Genomic DNA, 25,148 nt, shown 5'->3' with positions numbered 1-25,148 from the left:
ATATAACGAAGTTTTCGGTCAGCATAAGGGCAGTCCTTTTCGGCCAAGGTTTTCTCGCTGCCGATCGTTCTGGCACACTTCTTGCAGTCGCATGTTACATGGCCTAAAACTTTATACGTCTTGGCGCGTCGTGGCGAGGTAATGGCCGACGCTGATATGCCCATTTCTATAAATCTTGCGTATTTTTTCTTGTGGGAAGAGTACCCAATATTCGAGATACTTGACAACTAGTTGCTTAAATTTTCAAAAAGTACTCTATAATTTATGCTAATTCACGAAATAATTTTGGGCCCCCTTCGAGCTCGGCCCCCCCCCAATTGGGGGGTTTGGGGTGCGGCAGTTACGGCCCTGCTTAACGGTCCTAGCCAGGCCGGACAATGTGTTCGGAGTCTGAGTATTGATTCATTGATATTGAGCAGAGTGTACAACTGGTTTTTATACTCGCTACCGATACCACAAGCAACAAGTTATGCAGCAGTAGCAAGCACCTTAATCGCACGAATTTGGTTTTAATGATACAGTAAAGATATGAAGTCAAGATTGACCCAGTACGACCGTTCGATTTTTTACATCAGAAGACGATATCAATGTCATTGATTGGTTGAATAAGCATCATTCGCTGACTACGTATATCGATTGCGGGTCAAGCTCACAGCAGAGAGTCACTAAATATTCACAAACGGAAAGCTGGATGTTCCGAGAAAATTTTTGCAGCAAAGCAAGTAAAACTTTTAAGGTTGTCGAGGTGAATGGTGCATGCTCGTTTAGTGTTGATTTTCTATGCTGCCAGCACCATGCATGGAGTGGCCCGCAGTTGAAATGCAATAAATTTGAGCCAAAGATCTTATAATGGAGTGAAAATTACAATTTACCAAAAGGTTCACAGTGCAGAACCTACCAAGGTTCCGTTGTGAACGCGAACCTCTAAATTCCGAGGTTCACACACAGAACGCGAACGTGAACCTCACGTTCACACCATCCCTACTGTCTACCCTTTCTCGATTTCATGATACGGAAGCATATTGTACAACAGCCATCATATGTGTGTATCAACGATCATTGTTACGTATGCGTTCGCAGTGTATGAAATTAAATTCACAGTCCATTGCACATTCAACAAAATTGCTTGAAACTGAATTGCAGTGAGGTTGACGTATTGTTGGACTACATGTATAAGACCTACAATAAATTACTTCAATCTCTTATAAACAGCGACTCGCGCTGTCATTGGCTTTCCAGACTCAGGACAATTCTCCTCGTAGTACGGAGCCTCCACGCTCCTCAGAAGTGATATCCTCCCCTGATTCACTTGACCTTCGATAATCTCCCACAGAATTTTCTGGTAGTTTGCGTTGTGTTCAGTGTTGCGACTGTTGAAAATCATCAGTCCGCCAATTGTCAAGACATCGACGACGTACTGAAATCATAGCAAAGAAGACATATTATAGAAAAGCATACAGGCCGAAAGTGATTGTGCCTGGCGAGAGCAAAATAGTTAGAAAATGCTTACGGGAACACATCCTTGCGGCAGATGGTTCTCAAGAAAAGCTCCACTAATAGCAACGACGTCGTAAGAGTTTTGCTGTACAGGAACGGGATCAGTTGCCGTGACCCCCTTGCAAATTGTATTCCTACAAATCAAAAATAACGGAATAGAATTGTTGCATGTTGAAGCAGTCGCAAATATATGCAACTCAACAAAGGCCCATCAAAAGACTATACTCGCGATCCGGGGCACACCTGTATATTCCTTTTTGCTTTGCAATCTCCATCATAGCTGCGTTGATCTCTAATGCATCACAAATTCCTTTGTACCCAGCATTTTTATAAGCAAGTGCAGTGATGCCAGTTCCTGTGAATGTAGGATAACTTTGTGCCCGATTTCCGTCGGAATGGCGGTGTAAGGGCCAACTTTTGTTGGCAACGACTTTTTAACCATTCAATCATTCTACTAAATGTGCGTTTTGAGGTTGTATGCACACTGCATACAGTGTACTACAGTGCACACGCCATTTCACCTTGAAAATCCTTGCAGAATGGATTCAACCACAACGTTCGATCGACTTCTGAAACAGCGTGCGAAGTAAACTACATCGTTTTATCCAAAGCCACCGCGCATCATTATTGGTGCTCGTACATCACATGTAGGCCAAGATGAATTTAGACATATTTCATACTGATAGACAGATCGTCAACATTACGGATCGTCCACACAAACTATAACCTACTAACTGAATTATAGGTTGGATTCAGTAAATTCGCACTGCGGTTTCACCTGCGTATCATTTCATAGCGAAATATACAAGGCCAATGTGGCAGAATCATCAAGTATTTTTGGTGATTGTGGGTATAGGCCCTATATATGTATATAAAGGGCCTTACCTGCAGCAAGATCCAACATGAGGCTTGATTCATCATTCTTGATCAGGTCAAATGAATGCTTCACCAAGGAATCGTTAGCAACAAATTTCAGGACTGAAACGTCTTTCTCGTAATCCTTGGCCCACGTGCTGTATATCTGCAACAAATTCCATCGCAGTTGTAATCTTATGTCATTTAACAAATAACATTTATTCACATGCTTCAAAATACCACACGAAATGCGACACAATGAAAAGATAGATGAGAGTCCAAACCAAAGGCACTGTAGGGCACTTCGGGTCGGGCAGACCCTGGGATTTTTCCGATTTGAAATCACACAAATGGATGGATTATTGGACATACATCAGAAAGTCGCACGGTAGTCGCTTTCTTGTCACAGTCAATCATGTCGTGTTGCAACCTACAGTACAGTACCAATATTATGACTCGATTAAAGAATTGGTTGACTTGCGCAATCCGCATTGCGCAATCGTCGGGGTCGGCTGCACCGGGCGTGGGAAGAATCATATGTTCACAAAATGCATCGCTATTGAACGCATTAGCATAGGTACATCGAATGGGCGCATCGCATGGCTTTCTGCCTTCTATTTCCAAAGGTAAATTGTGGACGCGGGCACTGGAAACGCGCAACTGCGCGATACTAAGATTTCACTGCGTTAAATTGTCTGGGAGTGCGAACAAGTTTCGTGGATTTTTGACGGAGTCATTAAGTAGCACAATTGTGACACGCCGATATCATAGCACAAGTCACGATCATGTATAAGCAGCAGAAATGTTGATGAAAATGGACTTATATCGTAAACGACGAGATCTGATGACGCGTTGCAATGGTTCGCGAGCATATTCACGTAGGTATACAGTAGGCCATAATATAAAACTGATTATGCTAGTGTTCACCTAAATCTAATGACAAAATTAGTTTAACGTACTGAATTTCACTTTCGAAGTAGCTTACCTCCGGTTTATCTATATCTTGTGGAACGAAGTAATCACGTGATCGCACAAATTTTGCGGGTAACTAATCAGCGAACGCGACGACATAATTTGAGAAACCTGTTTCGCATTCTAAATTTTTACTGCTACATGGCAATACATAATTTGATATGATGACATCAAGAGCTTTTCATCGGTGCCTCGGGGTTATTCATTTTGCGAATGCATTCATCGCGTTTAACATGTTTGCGTTGACTTTCGGTGTTTCGGAGAGCTATATGGTCCTTACAAGAATTTAGAATACACGCGGGGTTGAATTTGTGATGATTCGTGATAGATTGGAAATGCTTGACCCTCTGTAATAAGTAACAGGGGATGCATACAGGGCTTTCCGTCTATGATTATGATCGCTATATCGATTGCTGTTGAACCCAACATTAACTCCATATTTTCACCTTTTGGCACGCAGAGTACACGCACTTTCCCAACCTCGATGCCCGGAAGATTATTTCCGTAAGCTATATTTGCTGGCGCAGGTGGATGGCGTGGAGTAAAGATAGTAACTAACGCAGATTCAAATATTCAGCTGCAAATAGTGTGGTTAGAGCTGGAGCATATAAAAGTAGTTCATTGAATACTACCTTGTAGTAATACATGACGTGTCCGAAATCTGTATGGAAACCCGAATCCGTAAGTTCGATTCGTGTCAACAACCACCGAGTTTCGACGATTTTATATGCTAGGCTTACCATACGTCCTCTTTTAAGAGGATTTGTCCTCTTTTTTGACTTTTTTGAAAGTGTCCTCGGATGACGCCCTTTTGTCCTCTTTTTTGAGATTTTGTCCTCTTTTTTAAAAATTTAGGTCAGATTTAGAGGAAATTGCGAGTGAAATGCCGCAAATTAGCGCAGAAGTGAAGCTCCGGCTGGTATTTCGGAGGGAAAAGCGGTTATTTTAGCTCTGAGCGAAAATAAGACCTTTTTTTTTAGTCATCCACCTGGCAATGTGGAGAGAAAAACGTTATTTTGAGCTCTGAGCGGAAGTGATGACCTTATTTTTTTTTTTTTTTTAGTCGACCGATCATGAAGTGGGAAAAATTTACCGGTTTTTGACAATTCTTCTCCACTTTTACATGTCTGAAATTTCTGAAAAAGTGTCCTCTTTTACATTTCCAAAATATGGTAAGCCTAATATATGCAAATATAGTTATTTTATAGCCTACTTGGCGGATATCGTAATTTTGAATTTGCAGACGTTTGGACATTTGTACGGCGTGCATGTGCATGTGCATGTGCAATGTGCAATGTGCATACTACTTGCCCATGTCCAAACTGCGTTTATCTATCAAGCATCAACATTAAACAAACATCACTTTGACCAATGGCGATAGCGTGATGTAGTGGCTAATATTGCAACGTAATGATAAAATGTTCTGTCCACAAGTTCGACATTCCTACTTGATGCAACGGCCTATTGCCTGTTCAGTATATGTTAGTATGCTTATCAAAACCAAAATCTAGAGCAATCGTGCTTTTACTAAGCAATCGATTATGCGAAATATTCAATTACATTTTATAATAACGATTTTTCAGACAGTTTTTCTGTATGTAATTGGTTACGATAACGATTACTGGAAAATGCATTTATCGTCGTAATCGAACACAATTAGCCCATGTACGTTGATGTCGTTGTTTGTCGTACAGATCCTTTGCCTCCGACTACAGATAACTAACCTGCGGAGGTTGGTTGAATGGGCGTCATCAACGATCGAACGATTTCATAAGAGCGGTGTCTCTCGTTTACGGAGATGAAAGAGAATTGTGCATGGAAAAAGGACATTGAACGAGTTGGAATCAACGTTGGATTCTATATGAGCATGAGCACGGAGCAGAACTTATTAAGTGTATTTGAAAACTGTGTGTTGTGAACTTTGAAAAGAAGTGGTTTTTCGATTTTGGAAGGGTTTGAATAAGGTTCAACCCTTATGTCCGGCCCTATAATCTTTTCCGGTATTTCAGTAAAATTGAGCGTGGGCTAGGATTCTATCTAATATATCATAATTTATCCGCCTGAATTCACCCCGTCCGAATTTACTGGCCACCGTATACGCTAGTTCAACGATATATTCTTACCAACACAATTCCAAAACATTCTTTAAATTTATAATCTGTTCGAAATTCGTCTCACTGAAATTAGGGAAGTCCTTGTAATATGCAACAAACTCCATTTACCAGGCGCTAAAAACAACAAGTAAAAGAATAAACCAATTCACCTTTTCGGATTGGTTCGCAGACTCAGCGTAGACAACCTTCCCCAGGCGATCCCACTCGTTCAGTCCAGACATTTTGGCTAGCACGTTGCAAATGACCTCCTACTTCACACGTTGTTCTTTTAAATGAGCAAGCTTACCTAAGTAAACATTCGCCACTCCGGCACCATGCGTCGAGCACCCAATGCAGAGATGACCAGTTGCATGCATTTATATTTGGATTTGCAACCCGTCATTTTGAAGACTTTGGTGGGGTTTGAATCGAATATGGATTTTTGATAATATTGATATCTGAGTCTGGTTTTGGAATTGGACATAGAATTTCTAAAAATTCACAATTTTCATTTCGCATTGAACAAGGGCAATTGGTCATTGGTAATAGGAATTGCTTGATTACTCGCTCTTTTAATGATGATTTAATGATGTTTCAGTTGTAATGCTGACTGTTAATCCATCGGCGATTAAGTTTAACATTAGTGTTGCAATGGCTATGCTTATTAATACGCGCGGTAATACCATATGTTTATTACTTTAGAAATTAGCGTACAACAGCGGGCATCCATGATATCGATGCATTGCATTCAGATAGATGTCTTAGTCTAAATATTTTCGATCACTTGTACCATTTGTTTTACGCCTAAATTAAGGTGTATATGAAAAAGTTCAGAAATATGGGCTGCAGCACATGTGCTTATGGTGCAATATAATACGAAGGGGAATAATCTATGCCCATTGCCCATTGCCCAGTATGTGTACAGTGACAGCGGAAGAAGTGAGGATGATGAGAGGAAAATACCCTCATGCGTAACCAATCAATCAATCAATCAATCAGCTTTAATTCCTTATGGTGATTAATGTGTCAGTGTCAGATCCCATTCCGTGAGACATCGAAATTTCGTAATAGCACATCAAATTACAATATTCGTCACGGTAAGTTGCACGCTCTAGTGCTTAACTGTTTGAGTGTTTATATAGCTCAACGCTCAGTAGATGCTATTTGCGTCGTATGTCAGCAGAAAGAGGATGATCAATTCAATTCATTATTAATAATTTATTCATTTTAATACACTATCGAATGTTTACTTTTGATAAATATACCAGCAAAACGGCAATACAATTAGGAGATAGAAATGAGTCTAAACGTCTTAGTGTTTGAAATCAGACACCAACCTGGCCTAGGCGATTTAAAAAGAAGGCACGCACACCAGGGTTGTTCAAAAATGACTTATTTTTTTTTAAATTTCACTTGCTTAATGATAAATTGTCATGTTGCCCACAAAACGCTACACGCCAAATTTGGGTCAATTCCGGAACAATGTGAATTTCACATAATCAGGGCAAATAAGCTTGTGGATGTTGTGTTCACAACGCGTTATGATATTTGTTTTCCGATATCCAGCAGCAGAGTGTCGAAATTCCTCTGGCAAGCGAACTACTACTTGCGTGGCACTTTCGACTTTCTGAGACGTCGCAACATCCGCCAGGTGTTATTATATATAAGCAACTCGAGTATGTCGCGACTGGATGTTCAAGGAATCTCATGTCATCGTTAGGTTGATAGGTTGATACTCCTATTCGGCGATCTCGCTTCCTTCAGTAATATGTTGTCTCACTCTATGTTCGGTAATTAAAACGACGACCCGGTAGATACGCCATGCAACGTTTGCATACTCTTGGCTCCGTTTGCTTGATTCTAGCTTTTTGCTGATTCCTTATTCGCAGTTTCCAAAAGTTTCAAAAACATTATAGCATCGGTCATCGTAATCGGCCCATAAAATGCTGTTGATTGCAATTGGAAATGGTCCCCGCGCCAATTTATGACATAACTGGTAGGCCTACTCTACTACTTTAGATATGAGTTTTATTTGCTCAAAAATTCAGGGAAACTAATTAATAACTTAACAAAGTTTATAAAGCGCATTAGTCGCATCTTGAGTCTTCTATACTATCAGCAATAACCTCTTTTTGTGAAAGTGCAGTACAACTCATTGCCGTATTACTAGGCTAAATGAAGACAATAGTATAGCCTAATACAGACTCAAAATCTCGAGAATGATGTGTAATGATTCGGGAGATTTATGGATATGAATAAGATATGTCATCATTATTATCAACCAAAAGGTATATATAGGAATCGTGAAAAGCAAATATCATAACGCACTGCGAAGAAAACAGCCAATCCGAAGTTCTGATTTCATGGCATTCACTTCATTGGCACGGCAAAACGTACTTTCATTGTTATGGAGATTGGCATCGGGACGCAACAATGGTGTCTGGGTCTTTTTCTCTTGAGCCACTCTCTCGTTTCGCCAGACAGCATTGTTGCGTCCCAATGCCAATCTCCATAACGATGAAAAATTCGAGGCTGATTGTGGGAGTTCCAGGGCCACGAGCGGAATAAAATTTATATTTTCGTAATCAGTGCAGAGTCAGCTTTCGATTGATACCCGTTTTACCAAATTTAATGCTCGGCAAGCCGGTCAAAAATGACCTTCAAATTGCCTGTAGCCAAATGGAAATTGTGACGTGATACAATTTCACTGAGGTGTGAGATTTGCCTGTGTCGACACCATATAGGACACTATATGGTCTCACTATAGATTACTAACCTACGTAGGTTAGTAATCTATAGTCTCACTGAGCTGTATAAACAGCAGTATCTCTCTCTCTCGGATGGATGAACATCACGCAACACTAGTCGTTACGCATCAGTAGATAGCTTTGGCAACTAAACTTGACTTCTGGTTCTGAGAATGGCGAGGGAAAAGCTGTTTAGCGTTGAGAATATTGATGTGATTACTAATTATCGCCTACAATTCGTTCGACAAAGCTGATATGCAGTTACCCAATAATAGATAACAGGGATAAGAAACACCTTGCGAGCAAGTGCGAATTAGTCTTCAGACTACAGAAGAGCTCTCAGGTCTCAGCCGCTCAAGCTCAGCCTATACTTTATCAGAAGAGAGAGATCAGACGGTCGTCTATGTTTCCGTTTAGCCATACTATAACTATAATGAGAGTCGCATGTGGGTCACATTTAAACGTTATTTCCATGACTTAGAATGTTCATAACACCTATTTTTCACAGTCCTACCACAGTTACCACCCTTTAGGGATCTTTGAATTGAACGTTAACAATGTCCTGTTCTGAAAGTGACAGCTCGTCAGACGATGAGACGTACGTACCGCCCGCTGAAGTCAACCAATCAGACGATGAGAAGAATGGTGAAAGTGACGAGGACAAAAACGGATTGAAGAAGGAAGAAGTCGACAAACTCTGGGAATCTTTCAAAAGCGAAACAAAGTGTGATAATTCCACAAAAAAGAAGAGCAGTGAAACGAAACAACCAACAGCAGATTCCAAGGTGCAGATTACAAAAGTCTACGATTTTGCCGGTGAGGAGGTGCGGGTCACCAAGGAGGTCGGCAAGGACTCGAAAGAAGCAAAAACCGCATCGACGCCAAGTCCAGGAGTAGGACTAGCAAAAATGAAGCGTCCCGGCGGATTACAGGGAATTTTAGGGAAAATGAACAAGAAACCGAAGCTCAGCACGTTAGAAAAATCGAAGCTGGACTGGAACACTTTTAAAGACGAACAGGGGATATCGGACGATTTGAAGTTTTATAACAAAGGAAAAAACGGTTACTTAGAAAAGAAAATGTTTCTGGAGAGAACCGACAACCGACAATACGAGAAAGAAAGGGACATGAGGTTGCAAAAATCCAACAAAAGATGATGTCAAACACCACCCGTGCATTTTTAATTCCTATGAAATCGGTGTTTCAATATGGAATGTAAATCTGAGCTCTTGGATTTGTGTTATGTTTCTAAATTTGATGTCAGTACTGCATCAAGCAAGGCGTTTGCTCCATAACGTCCGAAACAGATGACAAACTATGCGCGCATGTCATGATCGTTTTTGATAGACCATGAATCGAATCATTTTTTGACTCTCAATGCTGCGCCATGTTGTGTTTATCACTTCAGGACCAAAAGCACTCCTCGAATTCGTTGTGTTATCCATCTCTCGCTGTAACTCTGTGTAAGACTAACATGGACCAATGGCCATTGTGGCCCAATTGCATCAAAAATGGTATCTTAACTTTGAGAATGACAAAATGAGACAGATACTGATGTAGAAGCGTGGAGACTGATCCTTGAGATAGTCAATTTCCAGTGCATCGCTGTATCTGCCTTTTTTACGTCAATAACGCCCACATGATGAACGTCTCTCAATACAATCATAATATAGGTTGGTCGACTAGATAATATCATCTGTTATGTAATTTTTTCTGATATTGATATTCACACGGGTCGCCAAGCTGATTTTTTCACATTACTTTTTTCTGTAAATGATTTTTTGTACGAGAACATCGCTGTGGTGCAGGCTTAGCGATGATAAATACTAAATACTCTTGAACAGCCCAATTGGAGCGACATGAACGACTGAACGTGGCATGTTGATGCGGGAATATAGAAATCGGCCGTCTCTAGAATTGCTATAGTTGACAAGTTACTCAGTTCTGTGTACAATATCTTGGGAATCGAATATTACAACAAAGGAGACGCTGGCTGCCAATCAAATATGCATTCTCTAATTTTTAGATGGTTAATAATGTCGATATCTAGTTTATGTTCAATTAGTTAAGTTTATCTAAGCAACGTGCTTATGTGATGCACTAAACATGCATGATAACCTTGACGAAAGCTATGTATCCGCTAAGCTCCAGCTGGATGAGCTTTACTCTTACGTAAAAAGGTAAATTTTGTTTTTGTCTCATCAAAGCGCGAATACACCGCATTGTATGTTTTGCCAGCTTGCTGATGTCCTATCAGAGTGCCACTACAGGACTATTCTCGTGCACAAACGAAGCGCATGTCCGCGACAGTGTGTATTGCGCAGCCGCGCTGTGGTCACTGGGACTTGCGTACAAACGGTGACTACGGTGCATGGTTTTTGTTTTGTTTTTCTACTTGACTTGCACGTTTTGTGATCAGAATAAACGATGACAAAGGAAGACAATTTGAGCTGGAGCATTGCACTGTGAAATGCATGAGGGGTATTCTGACTTGTTATATGCGGCAGTCTTCGAAGGTACGCGTCTGGTTTGAGCATGCGACAAAAATATGTTGCTTATCAAGTTTTGTTACGTCTAGTTGGAGAAATTCAAGTCGTCGCAAAGCCCTGAAAACGCTCTCCATTGCAAGTTTGACGCTTGGTCAGGGGATGCGATTATCGATGGCCATCCGCATTTGCAACAGGACGTTGTGGCGCTCTTTATATTGTACCTAGTGCAGATGGTGTCGTCCGGGCTGGAGATAGTTTACAGCACAGACGAAGTTGCGTTCATTCAGAATCTTATTTACTATCTGGAACGTTCTTACAGGTAGCTATTTTTGTCTGTTGTTGTACTTTAGCGTTTATGCTCACTGCAGGTCACAATCAGACCTTGATGGGGCTGCTATGTCAATTGTAAGTAGGTGTAAAGATTTTCAAAGCATACCAAAACTACGGCAAGTAGAAGTGGACAACAAATAATCCGAGAAGGACTACTCTATTCAAATAGTTCGAAGAAGTAGATTGGTACGAAGCGTCTCTGACATCTGTTACTCGAATGCCAATGGGAGTTTTCAAAATTGCAAGACCAGTCCTCGTGACTAAAGTAGAATGACAATGGCCCTGAAAATAGGTGCAATTTTCAAAAATATTTTGTGCCGATGTCATCCAGTAGTCATGGCGATTTCACTCATAAAATTGATGAGAATCTATCCCAATACTACTTTCTACTTGACAAAATCTGAAATGTAAATAGTGCGATTTCAAAAACTGTCCAAATAGAATTGAAAGTAATCTAAAGATGTAGTGCTTGTCCAAGTAGTGGAAGTGAATGAAACCCGCTCGAGTACTGCAAGAAAGTAGAAGTACTTCGATACTGACCACCTCTGCTTGGCAGTTTAGTGACTCTTTAGTCTGATGGTCTATTATCTCATTCATTAGACATTGGAGGTAGGTCTATTGTTCATTTGCTAGGGTGATCCGTCATTGAATGGTTTCTGTTGGTACAGGAGTTATCGAGAGTCTCTTGATCTTGGGTTAACATCTCAAATCTATGGATTGAAATTAGTGAATACATGAAACTTACGGTTACCATATTTTGGAAATCTGAAAAGAGGACACTTTTTCAGACTTGTAAAACCCGAGGAAAATCCTGAAAAATGGTAAATTTTCCACACATTGTGGTCGGTTGACTAAAGAAAGGTCAACTTTCGGCGCTTCTTCGATATATGCCCCAGATTGAAACAGCGCTCCCCATGACACCCGAAAATGTTTCCCATGAACACGATAAAATTTTATAAACGTCAAAATAAATTATTTTTTGCCTTGGAGAGACGGATATTAGGGTTTGGGGAATGGAGATATTAGGGTTGGACGTGGGTTAGGGTATCCCAAGATTACCGTTGGGGAGGGGGATATTAGGGTTGGGGGAGAGGGGGATATTAGGGTAGGGGAAGGGGGATTTGGGGTTGGGGGAGAGGGGGATATTAGGGTTAGGGGGTATTACAGTTAAAGGTAGGTCAGGAAATCCCAACATTCGGTTTGGGGTGAGGGACACAATATCCAACACTAATATCCCACTCTCTCCCGACCAATATATCCCCCAATCCTAATCTTGGGATACCCTAACCCCAACTTTTACCCTAACCAGCCTTCAACCCTAATACCCCTCAACCCTTATATCCCCCTCTCCCCAACCCTAATATCCCCCTCGCCTCCAACCCTAATATCCCCCTTCCCCAACCCTAGTCTCGGGATATCCTAACCTCAACTTTGACCCTAACCCTTATCCAACCCCAATATCCCCCTCTCCTCCAACTCTAATATCCCCCTCCCCAAACCGTAATCTTGAGATACCCTAACCCTAACGCACATCCTGCCCTAAAATCTGTTTCTCAAAAGCAGGGTTGTAATGACTCGAGTCACGATTTTCGGATGACTCGACTCGAGTCATTTTCTCAAAATACGGAAATGACTCGACTCGACTCGAGTCAATCTGTGTATTGACTCGACTTGGACTCGAGTCATTGCGCATGACTCGAAGCAAGTCATTGACTCGAGATTCAGACGGCCAAGACCGACATTTCATTGTAATTTTGAAGCCAACACATTATTGGGATTTCGTTTGTTGGTACTGCTGCTTGAAAATGCGACCAGAAACTGCTAAAAGTGAGGAAAATTGATATATTATAAATGCGAACCATTCAATATCACCAAACAGAGTTAAAAAAGTGGGTTTAGGAAGACTTTAACTGGAAACTGAGCAGTCAACACAATGACTTGGACTCGGACTCGAGTCATTATACCATGACTCGGACTCGATCCTCTATTCGCTGACTTGGACTCGGACTTGACTCGGTGGGAATTGAAAATGGCTCGACTTGACTCGAGTCAAAAATATAGAAGTGAGATTGACTTGCGACTCGGAGCCTTGTGACTTGGTTACAACCCTGCTCCAAAGGCAAAAAAACAAACAATTTACTTTGGCGTTTATAAAATTGTGTCGTGTTCATGGGAAACACTTGCTGGTGTCAGGTGAAACACTGTTTCGATTTGGGGCGCATATCGAAGAAGCGCCCAACTTTCTCGCTCCGAGCCCAAAATATCTTGCCCAGAGCCCAAAATACAGTTTTTCTTTCACATTATCAGATGGTTGACTAAAAAAAACGATCCACTTTCTCGCTCAGCTCCCGTAATACCCGCCAGAACGTTACTTCAGTGCTGATTTACGGCATCTCAGTAGAATTTCGCCATAAATTTTACCAAAATTGTCAAAAAATAGGATATTTGGGCGTTCTCTGAGGACACTTTCCAAAAAGTCAAAAAATAGGACAAATCCTCTTAAAAAGAGGACGTATGGTAACCCTAATGAAACTATGACAGAAAAGTAGAGAATCTCTTGGAGGCAGCGAATAAATTTCTATTACTAAATGTAGCACCGCTTCATCTGTTCTCAGAGTTCCCGACTATGGAATGTGGGGTCGCGGCAGTAAATACAATAATGGCAACCGCGAATTACATGCCAGCGCTATCGGAGCCGCGAAAGCTGCATTGGAGTCAGCAAACGGATTCAATCTATTCGGAAAGAGACACGGCGCGCCGTGGTCTGTGCTCTGGGTGGACATGGACGCACACGGACGAAACCGTACAGTCGTCAGCACCTTGTTGCCCAGAGAATCCGTTTCGAAAAACACAGGTATCCTATTTTCTATCAGGGGAATCGTTTCAGAAGTATAAAGTAATGAACATTTTAGATGCGTCGCTACTGCCTTCGATTGGGTACCCGTTTTTTTCTACTGACGACGACGAACTCTGTGAGCAAACGTTGAAAAAGTTGAAAGGCGAACTTGAAGGACCGTATGGCTTCAAACGATATTTGGTAACATGGCAAGATGTCTTGAAATTTGCTACCTCTACTTTTGATTGAGTAGAAATTTAGGGCATCCTTTCTACTTCTACTTGACTAGCAGCGCTAACTAAGATTGCTGTAGGGCGACGGATATATGACGGAAGCAGAAGATAAATCGCGGCGATACTACAAGCCCGCAGAAATCAAGCATTTCTACGGTGTCGAGTGCGAATGGCCGATATTCATCATTTATTGCATGATCAACGCAGTTTACTCAGAAAAATCGAATGAGGTATTGTCTTGATGCGTGTCCAATGTCCATCAAGTTACAGTGAGAATCATCCCGTTTACAGGTGGCGTACTATGACGAGAAGATAGAAGCGCTGTTGTGGAAGTCAAAAAACTCTGAATTTCTCGTGCCAAGATTTTATTATGTCGCTCAAAGCGATGGAGATGCAGATAAGAATGAAGCAGGTTCGGTGGAACATCGCTGTAGTTTTGAACTGCCTGATGAGCACCCTGTATTTTTATGGGGACAGGCTCTTTACATTATATCAAGGTGGGTAATGAAGTGCTTTTAAAATTTTTCCTCGTTTCCTGCTTCTTTGACAGCACGTGTTTTAAATCAAAGGTGGTCAGTAACGAAGTACTTTACTTTTGGACTACCCAAGCAGATTTGCTTACTGCCGCTCCGTACTTAGTCGGATATTCTTTTAAACTACTTCTACCTAACGGTCTTTGAAGCACAACCAGTATTTGGATAGGTTTGCATCTCTAGTAAGAGTGAAATCGTCACGGTAACCAAAATAGATTCCTTTAAATCAAAACTATTTTGCATAGATACTGTTCAGGAAGTACCTTAACTGTAGTCATTTTTTGTGAAGGCTTCTCTTGAAGAATCTTATCTCAAGCCATGAAATTGACCCGATTAGACGTCACGTACCGCATAATGAACAACACGGCGTCAGTATGAGATATTCCGCGTTTCAGGGTGTGACCGGAGAGACCACAATACAGGTGACGCCTCAGTTTCATGGCTTTAGCTTTTAAGCAATTCGTTCGATGACACTCGAACATTACCATTCTGTCAAGTGATTCGCAATTATTCTAGGTGAAAATTTTGCTGAATATACTCATGTAAGCTAAAAGATGCAGGCCAATTGTAGTGTCTTGTGAAAATATTGTCCTCGTCTGTATGAGTAAACAGCACTGCTGCGATCATATTTTTGTCCAATGCAATGCTTTTGGAATCAGGAGATAATAATTAGCAGATGTTCTGTGTGGTGTGGAATATCATTAGTACTTCAGTAATATTTATCGCTTTTTACTGGATATGAAATTGTATTTCAGGTTGTGCTGATCGCGGAAAGTGCTGCTCTGCAAGCTCAGTTATCCACGTACGGCATATCAACGCAGACGCCAAATCAGGTCGAACCGGTCCAGATATGGCCGTCACAGGAATTAGTGAAGGTGTACGAGCATCTCGGCGTGATGCAGTCGCTGGGATTGTCGGGAAGGCCCAACCGACCCATCGGCTCCTTGGGCACCTCTAAAGTTTACAGGTACATGACCAGACTTTGTCAAATTAGTCGGCTCTGTTACTCAAGTAGTAGTAGAAATAAAGCGGTAAATTTCGAAACAAGTACAAGTAGCGATCTCAAAGTCATGTCGAGACTACTTCAAGTGGAATAAGAAAATGATTCGAGTAGGTCCAAGAAGTATTCGAGTGAGCCGTTTCAAAATGCAGATTTCGTCAAGGGGCCGCATACTTAGCAGTTAATCGGAGGTGGCTTCATTTGAAAAAGCAAGACGTTTTTTTGCCACTCACCAAAATGACCAACGTCATTACAAATAGGTGTAATATTTGAGTATATAATTAGCTACCGTGATCGGCTACAAGGACTATTTCACAGTCATAACAGCAATGTAATGTATCGTAAAGCCACTACTTTGAAAATCCTTGTGCTAAAAAAAGTAAATGTAGTTTTACCTAGAAGACTCTTCAAGTAGAAGTGGAAGTTGTTGCTGGAAATTACAAGATGTCAGAGTTGTAACCACGTCGCAAGGTTCCGAGTCACAAATCAATCTCACTTTTTTAATTTTGAGTCGAGTCATTTTCAATTCGCCACCGACTCAAGTCCGAATCCAAGTCTGCGAGTAGAGGGTCAATTTCGAGTCATAGTGTTTTGACTCGAGTCCGAGTCCGAAGTCATATTGCTCGCTGTTCAGTTTTGAGTTCAATCCCATTCAACCGACTCTTTCAACTCTGCTCGAGTGATATAGAATGGCTCGTATTCATAATATCGTAATTTTCCTCAGTCTTAATAGTTTCCGGCCCTATTCTTCAAGTATCAGGACTGATAGACGAAATACCACTAATGCGGCAACTTTACTATTCTTTGAAGTTGCAATGAAATGTATGCCGTGGCTGTCCTAGTCTCGAGTCATATGACTTGGTTCGAGTCACGCACAATGACTCGAGTACAATTCGAGTCAATACAAAACTTTACTCGAGTCGAGTCATTTTACGTATTTAAAAAATGACTCGGGTCAAGTCGAGTCACCAAAAAATCGCGACTCGAGTCTGACTTGAGGGGTAGCCTAGTAGTAGTCTGAAAATAAAACCGCCTGAGTAAGTAATACCAGTCGGTAAAACCTAATTTAGTGCTCTGAAAAGTAGAAGAACTTCGTTACTGACCACCTCTGGGTATGAGCTGTAATACATCGGAAAATTTCTTTTTAGAATTCTGGGAAGCACAGTCGTTTGTTACCCCCTACTTTTCGACGTCGGCGACTTCTACATGGCTTTCGACACGCAAATATTACTGGACGAAATCAAGCACACCATGAGATTCATCAACAAATACTGGCAGATGCCGGAACGACCCATCTTTGTCGCTATTCTCCGCGAGGACGTGATGAAGCTGGACCGTCTCGGGCCAACGTTAGAGGTACCTGACTCTCATTGCTCTAGTTAATAGACAGGCGTCCAACTTCTTGCATTTTCAAATTGCGATATAAAACTGTAATATATATTGGGGGACTGCCAGGAAAGTTGACCACGGCAGTTGAGAACCACTGACTTAACATCTTCATAGTTTCATCTTTAACTCTGTGGTTAGATGCTGAATGCGTTCAAGCGTGGCGAGTGGCAAGGGGTCAAAGTGCGTGTGGGTAAAATCCAATCCTTCATCGGCTCGACAGTTATCGAGCATTTGGAGTTTGTACGGTAACTTGCTTCGCTTGTGTTAACTATTGGGTATCATCTCGTAACGTCTTGATTTTAGACATGGCAATCAAGGTCTGCACGAATCGTTTTTCGAACCGTTCTTGGAGACGAGCGAACAAAACTTACATGGTCGATTGCGTCGGGCTACAGCATCATACGGAAACATTCACGAACTTGGTGATCCCGAAGCAGAGGTGATCTTTTCGGCATGTCCAAACTCAAATCTCATATATTGCATCTTCAATCTCGTATTGCTCGCAGAGGTTGTCATTAACGAAGTGCCTCTACCGAAAAGATAGCGTAATGGCTTCTTGATCGGTAGGTCGTGGGTTCAATCCCCAGCCGGGTCGCACCAAAGACCTGATCACTAACACTCGGCATTACCGGGATAGCATGGAGGGGCGGTGCAAGACTTAGAAAGCCTTACAAGGCTATATCTGCGCCTTGTCCAGCGGCATATGCACATCATGCACTCATGGTATGCATATGCAGTATGCACAGATCATGTAAATGTATATCATGAGTCGGTGTATATACTGCAAAAAAATCAAGGACAAAAATATCTTAAGTCCTATTCCTATATTATTTTAATATAAAGTGTTCCTAGTGCGGAAAAAGTGGTACTATTACAGCATTTTATACGTGAACAATAATATACAATTGAATAGTATATTCATGTTGAAATCAACCCGGATATTTTCGGCTGACTCTCGTCAGGGGTAATCGTCGGCAACTAGTAGAGAAACGGGAAAGAACATCGTATATCTAAAAATAGTAGTTTGAATGCTCTCTTATTCGAAATATTTTGTGATACGATTGTTGATGTACAATGTTTTTCCATTTCTCCACCAGTTGCTGAGCTGACGATTACCCCGGGCAAGTGTCAGCCAAAAATATTCCGGCTAGCATTTCACGCTATTCAATTATATTGAAGTTCTGTACCACGAAGAAGCTCTTCGAATAATAATATTTGACTATTCTAAGACTCACACATAACCAGAGTTGGTCAGTAACGACGTGCTCATACTTTTACTGATTTCTCGAGTAGACTAATTTCACTTCTGTTTCAATAGTTTGTAGGCAAAACCAGTTTTTACACTTAGGATTTCGGGAAACAGAATATAGTATAAGGATGAGTGCCTCACTTTTCCGAGTGTGATAGTCGCAAAAAGGCACTATGCAATTTCAATTGCAGCCACCTCTGACTAACCGCTAAAGGTCTGCGACCCCTCTAGCAAATCAATCTTTTGTGACCACTTACTTGAGAAGTTTTCTGACGTGTGTGACCTGTTTTGATCGAGCATTGTATTGTGCCGTGAACGTGCAATGACTAAGGCGAAAATATATATATATCTGTCTCTTTTTGATTTAATCATTTGGTATTGAAGATGGAATCTGTGAAAATTTACGAGATTGGCGAAGTAAAAGAGATTGAGACCGCTTTGGATAAGTACCACTCTCCGGAAGCTCTATCCTACCTGTTGTCGGTATTACTGCGGAGAGGCAGGCAGAATTTCAACGCCGACGCATGTCAGAGACACGCGGGCAGAGCATACAGGTGTGTTTCTACCTACTAAGTCGTGTTGTCGGGCCGGTTTCATCGTGGGTGTTGTTTTTAGGATTGCGGCCCATCAGAAAAAATGGGACTTGGTCCGTAAGATGGCGTGCTTGTGCGAGAAGACCGTCGACAGCCTGGCGCCGGCTATTAGCAATATTCTGGTGAAAGGGAGGGAGGTGACGCTGGGCGTTTTTAATCATGAAGAGGTGAAAGTGTCCTCGGAGGACGCCCTTTTGTCCTCTTTTTTGAGATTTTGTCCTCTTTTTTGAAAATTTAGGTCAGATTTAGAGCAAATTGCGAGTGATATGCCGTAAATTAGCACATAACTGACGCTCCTGCGAATGGTTATTTTAACTCTGGGCGGATAGATGACCTTTTTTTTTAGTCATCCACCTAGCAATGCGGGAAGAAAAAAGGTATTTTGAGCTCTGAGCGGAAAAGATGACCTTTTTTTTTTAGTCAACCGATCACAATGTGGGAAAAATTCACCGGTTTTTGAGTCTAAGCCCAAGTAATAGAGTCTGCAGTAACTCTTCCGTGTACATAACTTCGGTATACAGTAATATATTCATGTGGAAATATAGGCCTACCTGAATGTTTTTGGCTGACAGCTTAGAGATTACCCATGTCTAGAGTCAGCCGTCACTCAGTTTTACTCGGGTTTATTACAATATGAATTTATTATTCAATAGTAATAACAGTCGTGAAACTCTTCTTTCCGAAGAAGTTTCCGAAACAAAATAGTTAAAATAAGTATATACCCAGTTTGTTTGCAACTATCTGTGTTTCCGTTGCTCCGGGTTTTGCACCATTCACTTCTGATCAAGGATATCTAGAAATCTAGATATCCCTGCTTCTGATGCATCTTATTACAGTTATAATATATCAATTTATAAAGCGTAACGAAAAGGCCGACTTTTTGGTTGATTTAATCTGGAATCACCCTGATTTAACACAAAACACTACTTGAAGCTACTCCTAGAACGGAGAAATCATACTGCCTACACTACAAGCACATCCTTCGTGTTTGATTTGCCTTGTTCATGGTTTAATTTGAATTGTCATCCCTCCAATCCAGCTAGAAATTACTGTCACCTAACAATTCGACATATTTCGCAGTTTGTCATCAGCAATCCACTCGCGCCGTCGGAAATCAAGAACATCCTTTACACAATTTGCTCGAAACACAACGAATACGAAGCGTGCCTGCAACAAGAACTGGTGCTGCATGTTTCCGCCGCCATGACGGACCACGCAGAGCTGTTCGAAGGTAACCTACTCGCAGATGGGGCCAGTGAAGATGTACCACCTTTTTTGAAGAAATCGAGTGGGTTTTAACCACTTCTGATACGAATTTTTAACATTGCCGAATTCAGGCACGCTCCGAGTGCGCGTCGGATGGCTGATTCACGCAATGAAGTTACAGCTCGGCGAAGATACAAAGATCTATTCGCTGTCGCCGAGCGATATCAAGGAACTGATGATGGACGTGTTGACTCTTTGCGATAAACAGTGCCCAGTGCCGTGGTTGAAAATGCGGCAGATTAACGGAGCCTTGAACAAGGTAAGTGAGTGTGTTCTATTGACTCGCATCAAAAATGAAGAGCGTTCTTATCGCCTGGACCAAGTTTAGGTTTGATCTCCTTCCGGATTACTAATTAGTAGGGCGTTTTTTTTTTACAGGTCAAAAAAGTCAAAATTAGGTAAAAAAAATCAAAATTTTTTACAAAGTCAAAATTTTTTTACAACCTGCATTTGTTTCGTAGATTTTGCAGATTTCGTTAAAATGAAGTTTTTTTCATGTAAAAATTTGTCAGTTTTTGAGTCAAAAAGTTTTTTCAGACTAAACTACTCCGTAAGGACAGACAATTCGAACCAGAATTGAAGATCAGTAGCACAATTCTAACATTATGTGGGTAAACACCTAATTTGCATACGTTAGGTCAAAAAATATTCGCCCTACTAAAGTGATGACCTTTTTTGGTAAACACAGTGCTATTGGTCGACAAATTTTCAAATTCACCATTTGCCTTTTCCGGAATTACAGCTTTCAAAATTTTTAAAAAAGTGTCCTCTTTTGCGTATTTTGAAATCTGGTAACCCACGTAATGCTGTTCATTTTCGCCACCAACCGCCGGTAAATAAGACCAGATTTCAACAGTTTGGCCCGTGACAAAGCTCAAATGACAACCTCGCGTACTGTTGCTTGAACACAAGGTGTGTACGGTAATCATGCGGACCATTTATTGTCACCGTTCTGGCAGGTGCCGCATGGATTTTATCAAAAGGTGTGGTCCGTATTGCGATGTAGCTCTCACGGTCTCGTCATCAACGGAGAAGAGTTACCTCAACAACCGACCATATCAGACATGAGTGAGTTTTCAGTAATGTACTGTGTGACCGGCGTTGAGTCCGCCACCTGCGCTTTAAAATTGGTTTAAATCAATGGGAATCTGTTGTCCGCTGTCATTTTAATAGCGTTGGGATCCCGGGATTTGTGATCAGTATCTACCAAGGCTTACGTAGCGCCATATCTCTTATTTTGGTAATAAAGCAGTGTCACGAACTCGGCTGATTGTCTAAAACAGTGTTCTCAAACATGCGGCCTGCCAGAACTGTTTATGCGGCCCGCGTTGGCATTTTGACTTTGCAAGTATTCTACAATATTAAACTGGAAAATTTCTTATTTCGGATTTGAGAACTTGAAATTCACTCTAAAACCACTTTCGAAACCTGGATCGCTATCACACATCAAATGTCCGCTAGCTGCTAAATTATAATGCGACAGCTTTTACGATGACACGATGCATTTGCCGTCTCGCATGGTTTCTAACTGTCTATATAACTCCCTATTTCGCCAAATTTTGCCAAGCACAACAATATTTTTTTTTAATATTGAAAAATATAATTTTTTTGTGGCAAACGTGAATATTACAATAGTGAATCACATTTTCACAATGTGTATTGAATGCCGTCAAATAAGGCGTACTTGGAAATACATATTATACCCCTATTTGATGTTGCGGCCCGCCACATCATCAGAAACTACGAAATTGGCCCACGAGCATATTTGAGTTTGAGACCCCTGATCTAAACGATGATACTCTTGATGCTCTTATGTTTTTGCGTTAATTTAATATCAGAAGGACTAAATGTTGTTTGAGTAACTTGTATGTGTATTTTACTACTTTTCTTAATCCCGGGGGAATCCCGGGTTTGAGGAGCGAAAATCCCGGGAAATCCCGATCCCGGGATTTCAAATTTGATCCCGAAGTCCCAACCCTACATTCTAAATGGCTCTCTGAACAGCCTGTACTATTCTGAAGCCTATCTCCTATTCTCACAGCCCCGCACGAGACTACGTGGTTCAAACTGGTCGAGGAGAAATTCAGCAGCATCCAAGAGCCTGTGTATCGCCACGTCGTGGTCGAAACCCTGGTCGTGATCGGCACCATTTTGGAACGGGATTCCAGTCTGGAATTCGACTTACGGGTAGACGTTGACGATGTCATAAAGACGGCGGTCGCCCTACATGCCACGGTATGGTACAATGCAGTACTACTCCAAGAAATGAATACTTACACTCTAGCTGACATTTTTTTTAGGCGAAAGTAAGTGGTTGTTTTAAAATTATTTCTACTTCTACACGACGGTTTTTTAGACAGAACTATTTACTTTTCACACCTTGTATTTCGTAAAGTAAAAAGCAGTTTGGGATGATTCGATTACTTTTATGAGTAGCCCCTGGAGTTATTAAAAAAGCAACTGACATATTTTTTCGAAAATTGCACCCATTTGGGTGTAAAGTTGAACTGCTGGTTGCAGTAAAACTTTTCCGACTCCCCATAGCATACAAGTGTCAGTCACCGGTGGTCAGTAGCGAAGCACTTTGACTGTTTTGAGCTACTCAAGTAGGTTCTGTCTACCATTTACTCGCATAGCTATGTTTTGGACCAGTGGTTCTTAACCTTTTTTACTCCAGCGCCCCCTTTCAAAAATGGCCTGGGTCTGGCGTCCCTCTATTTTAAGCACTGAAGTAAAAAACAATGTGTAAGTGGTTGAAGTCCGGTTTCGGGTTGGGACTTCACTATTAGATATATTTCACACTTGAACTGCGCCGGAGGACCACTCGACTAATTAACGATATATGAATTGTATGTGCTATTGTCGGGACCAAATCAAGGTTGTTATTACGACCATTGGGTAAGACCTATACTGGCTCGTGCCATTTGGTTCGCGCTTGATGTACGTACACATCCCGAATTCACATGTGCGATTGGCAACACGGGGAAGCTAATTGTATGGGGATTTGTTTTATTGCTTTGTGTGACTACGAAATCAACTGAGAATGTGGTGGAGATCTTTACTCACATTAAATTTAGTACCGCACCAAGCTCTTAACTTTAACTTGAATGTGGGTCACAACACTAAGCAGTATCATACTCGAAGATACGATGAAGAAATATTCTGACGATTTAATTTTGTAGCTCTCAAATACGAGTATATTTAGTTAATGATTTTGACTAAAAAGCTTCAAAGCATCTTTAATGCACAAATGGTGTCTCTCAGAAGTGGTACAGTGCTTTATTGATTTCAGCACGCTGTGCGTTGCTGGATACGATACCTATAGTTCGAAACATTCTGTGGAGAACGACCCGAGCTATCGTTATGGGAGTTAATAACGGGAAATTGACAATCCAAAAGTACGGCCAATTCATTTTACACGAATTCAAATAAACCACTGCATTCACGGAAACATTGTCGGTGTATATTTTGTGACGTGCGTGACGAAAAACGTTGTGATTTGGGAGATTTTGTCCAATGTTAGTTGCAATCAGAACTTGGATATATGGAACTATTTTTCTACTTTATAATCACTTGTCATTACTACGCCATCTACTGCGATGCCATTTTTCTTCAGCGCCTCCCATACCTCCCCCCCTGAGCTCATCGCCCCCTAAGCGTTTCCACCCCCTTCAAAATCCAAATCGCCCCCTGGGGGCGCTGGAGACAAGGTATGCCTTCATTTACAACTTCCACTTGAAGTAGTTACGAAAATCGCTACTTCTACTTGTTATTTAGTAGTAATACGAGACACTACTTATACCTACACTGGAGTATAAAATCTCACAACTTTGACAATATCTGGCTGCGCAATAAAGATTTTGCTCGCGTGCGATATAACGCCTTGCGTCATTCGACAGGAGAATCATGCGGAAAGCGATGGCACGCAGCTGGAAAGTCTTTATCATTTGGACCGCTTGTCTCTGTCTAAGTACATTTGTCGCAGTGTCGTCACGTCTTTGCTGCAGTGTAAAGTGAACCTGGACGCGGACAGTCAATGCGTTATCGGTTGAGTTGCGAAATGGCTCATTACGATGAAATCTATCCGTTAATTTCTATTTGAATTATATGAATTATTTGTTTTTCGCATCGACTTTGCTGCTATCGTGAGTTCTGACGTGTGTCGGTTTGGTGAGACAGGTTTGGCATGCAACAGTTATATACAGGCCGTGTTATTTTTGGCATATGCCAAAACTACCTTATTTTTGGCATTTTTCGATTTTTATTTTTGGCAGTTTTGGCATCGTCCTCTAAATAGATAGTTTCAGCCTCGAATTAGTCACAAAACGCTTTATTTGGGATAGTTTGTCAAAAGACACCACAAAAAGTGCAGCATCCACATATAATCAGTGCCAACAAACAATAATAAGAAGAAAAAACCTTACGATTTCGTAGGTTAATAATATCAAACGAATCCACAAAATGTGCAGTATCCATCGGAATCGGTCCCAATAATTAAAAAAAGAAAGAAAAGCCAAACAAACACGCTCAACAGCTGTTGAATAGACTTAAATCGTTTGCACTGTAACAGTGCTTCCAAACTCAGGTCAGCTAAGTTTCTCCTAAATTCATTTCTCGCCCAGCGAATCTGGGAAATATCGGCTTCAACAGTAGCCGTTGAGGAAAAGAATGTTGCCAGTCATCCACAAAAGGTGTTCAGAGCTTCAAAATCTTTGGAGAGCCGAATCGGCTTCCATGCATCATGAAAAGAGATCACTTCGCCAGTGCCATCGATCCCATCGCGGAAAGAATTTTCTTCCCGATCCTTTTCCAGGAGTTTCCTGTGTTGTCTCTCAACACATTCTATTTAGTAGCCCGACTATCAATTCTCCTTCAGTCTACCGCTGTATTTTCGGAGGACTTTTGTCACTTCAGCCGGCTTTAATATTACCAACTCGCATGGAAGAGTCCTGGGAAGGTTAGCTTGTGAAAGAACATTGACGCAACAAGACTGTCTGGCAAAACGAGACTTTGCAGCTCAGAAATAGCCAGACAGTTTGTTGCGTCACAATGTTCAACTAGATCAC

The 25,148-nt window shown here is 41.3% G+C and overlaps 3 protein-coding genes and 1 long non-coding RNA gene across 4 annotated transcripts in view; 2 read left to right on the top strand and 2 right to left on the bottom strand.

Annotated features, from left to right (window-relative positions):
• Window positions 1-391: 391 nt before the first annotated feature.
• Window positions 392-25,148, bottom strand: part of LOC145440810 (uncharacterized) — a 300,641-nt gene continuing 275,884 nt past the window's right edge. The window contains exon 3 of the long non-coding RNA XR_013915624.1: window positions 392-728. This is a non-coding gene — a long non-coding RNA (uncharacterized LOC145440810). The remainder of the gene's footprint in view (window positions 729-25,148) is intronic.
• On the bottom strand, window positions 1,042-5,737 carry LOC145440807 (methyltransferase-like protein 27). The gene is made up of 5 exons (XM_080318558.1): window positions 5,588-5,737; window positions 2,383-2,518; window positions 1,741-1,852; window positions 1,511-1,631; window positions 1,042-1,417 (listed from the first exon to the last, which is right to left on the bottom strand). The coding sequence occupies exons 1-5, from the start codon at window positions 5,657-5,659 to the stop codon at window positions 1,190-1,192; spliced, it is 669 nt and encodes a 222-aa protein (XP_080174684.1). The 5' UTR covers window positions 5,660-5,737; the 3' UTR covers window positions 1,042-1,189.
• Window positions 8,584-10,608, top strand: LOC145440802 (heterochromatin-stabilizing protein CFDP1-like). Its single transcript, XM_080318551.1, has one exon. It carries the CDS (start codon window positions 8,722-8,724, stop codon window positions 9,319-9,321), a length of 600 nt encoding a protein of 199 aa, XP_080174677.1. The 5' UTR covers window positions 8,584-8,721; the 3' UTR covers window positions 9,322-10,608.
• On the top strand, window positions 10,203-24,214 carry LOC145440801 (phosphorylase b kinase regulatory subunit beta-like). Its single transcript, XM_080318549.1, has 20 exons — window positions 10,203-10,344; window positions 10,403-10,522; window positions 10,584-10,680; window positions 10,743-10,972; window positions 13,599-13,837; window positions 13,896-14,020; window positions 14,133-14,282; window positions 14,344-14,549; window positions 14,875-15,007; window positions 15,341-15,552; window positions 16,734-16,941; window positions 17,113-17,219; window positions 17,278-17,413; window positions 18,608-18,777; window positions 18,839-18,983; window positions 19,897-20,047; window positions 20,154-20,341; window positions 21,042-21,150; window positions 22,124-22,317; window positions 23,982-24,214. Exons 1-20 carry the CDS (start codon window positions 10,271-10,273, stop codon window positions 24,132-24,134), a joined length of 3,147 nt encoding a protein of 1,048 aa, XP_080174675.1. The 5' UTR covers window positions 10,203-10,270; the 3' UTR covers window positions 24,135-24,214.

Source organism: Botryllus schlosseri, chromosome 6, assembly GCF_051294905.1.
Source record: "Botryllus schlosseri isolate E-star chromosome 6, Bs_hap1, whole genome shotgun sequence".
Lineage (NCBI taxonomy): Eukaryota > Metazoa > Chordata > Ascidiacea > Stolidobranchia > Styelidae > Botryllus > Botryllus schlosseri.
This window is presented reverse-complemented; position numbering and strand designations above follow the sequence as displayed.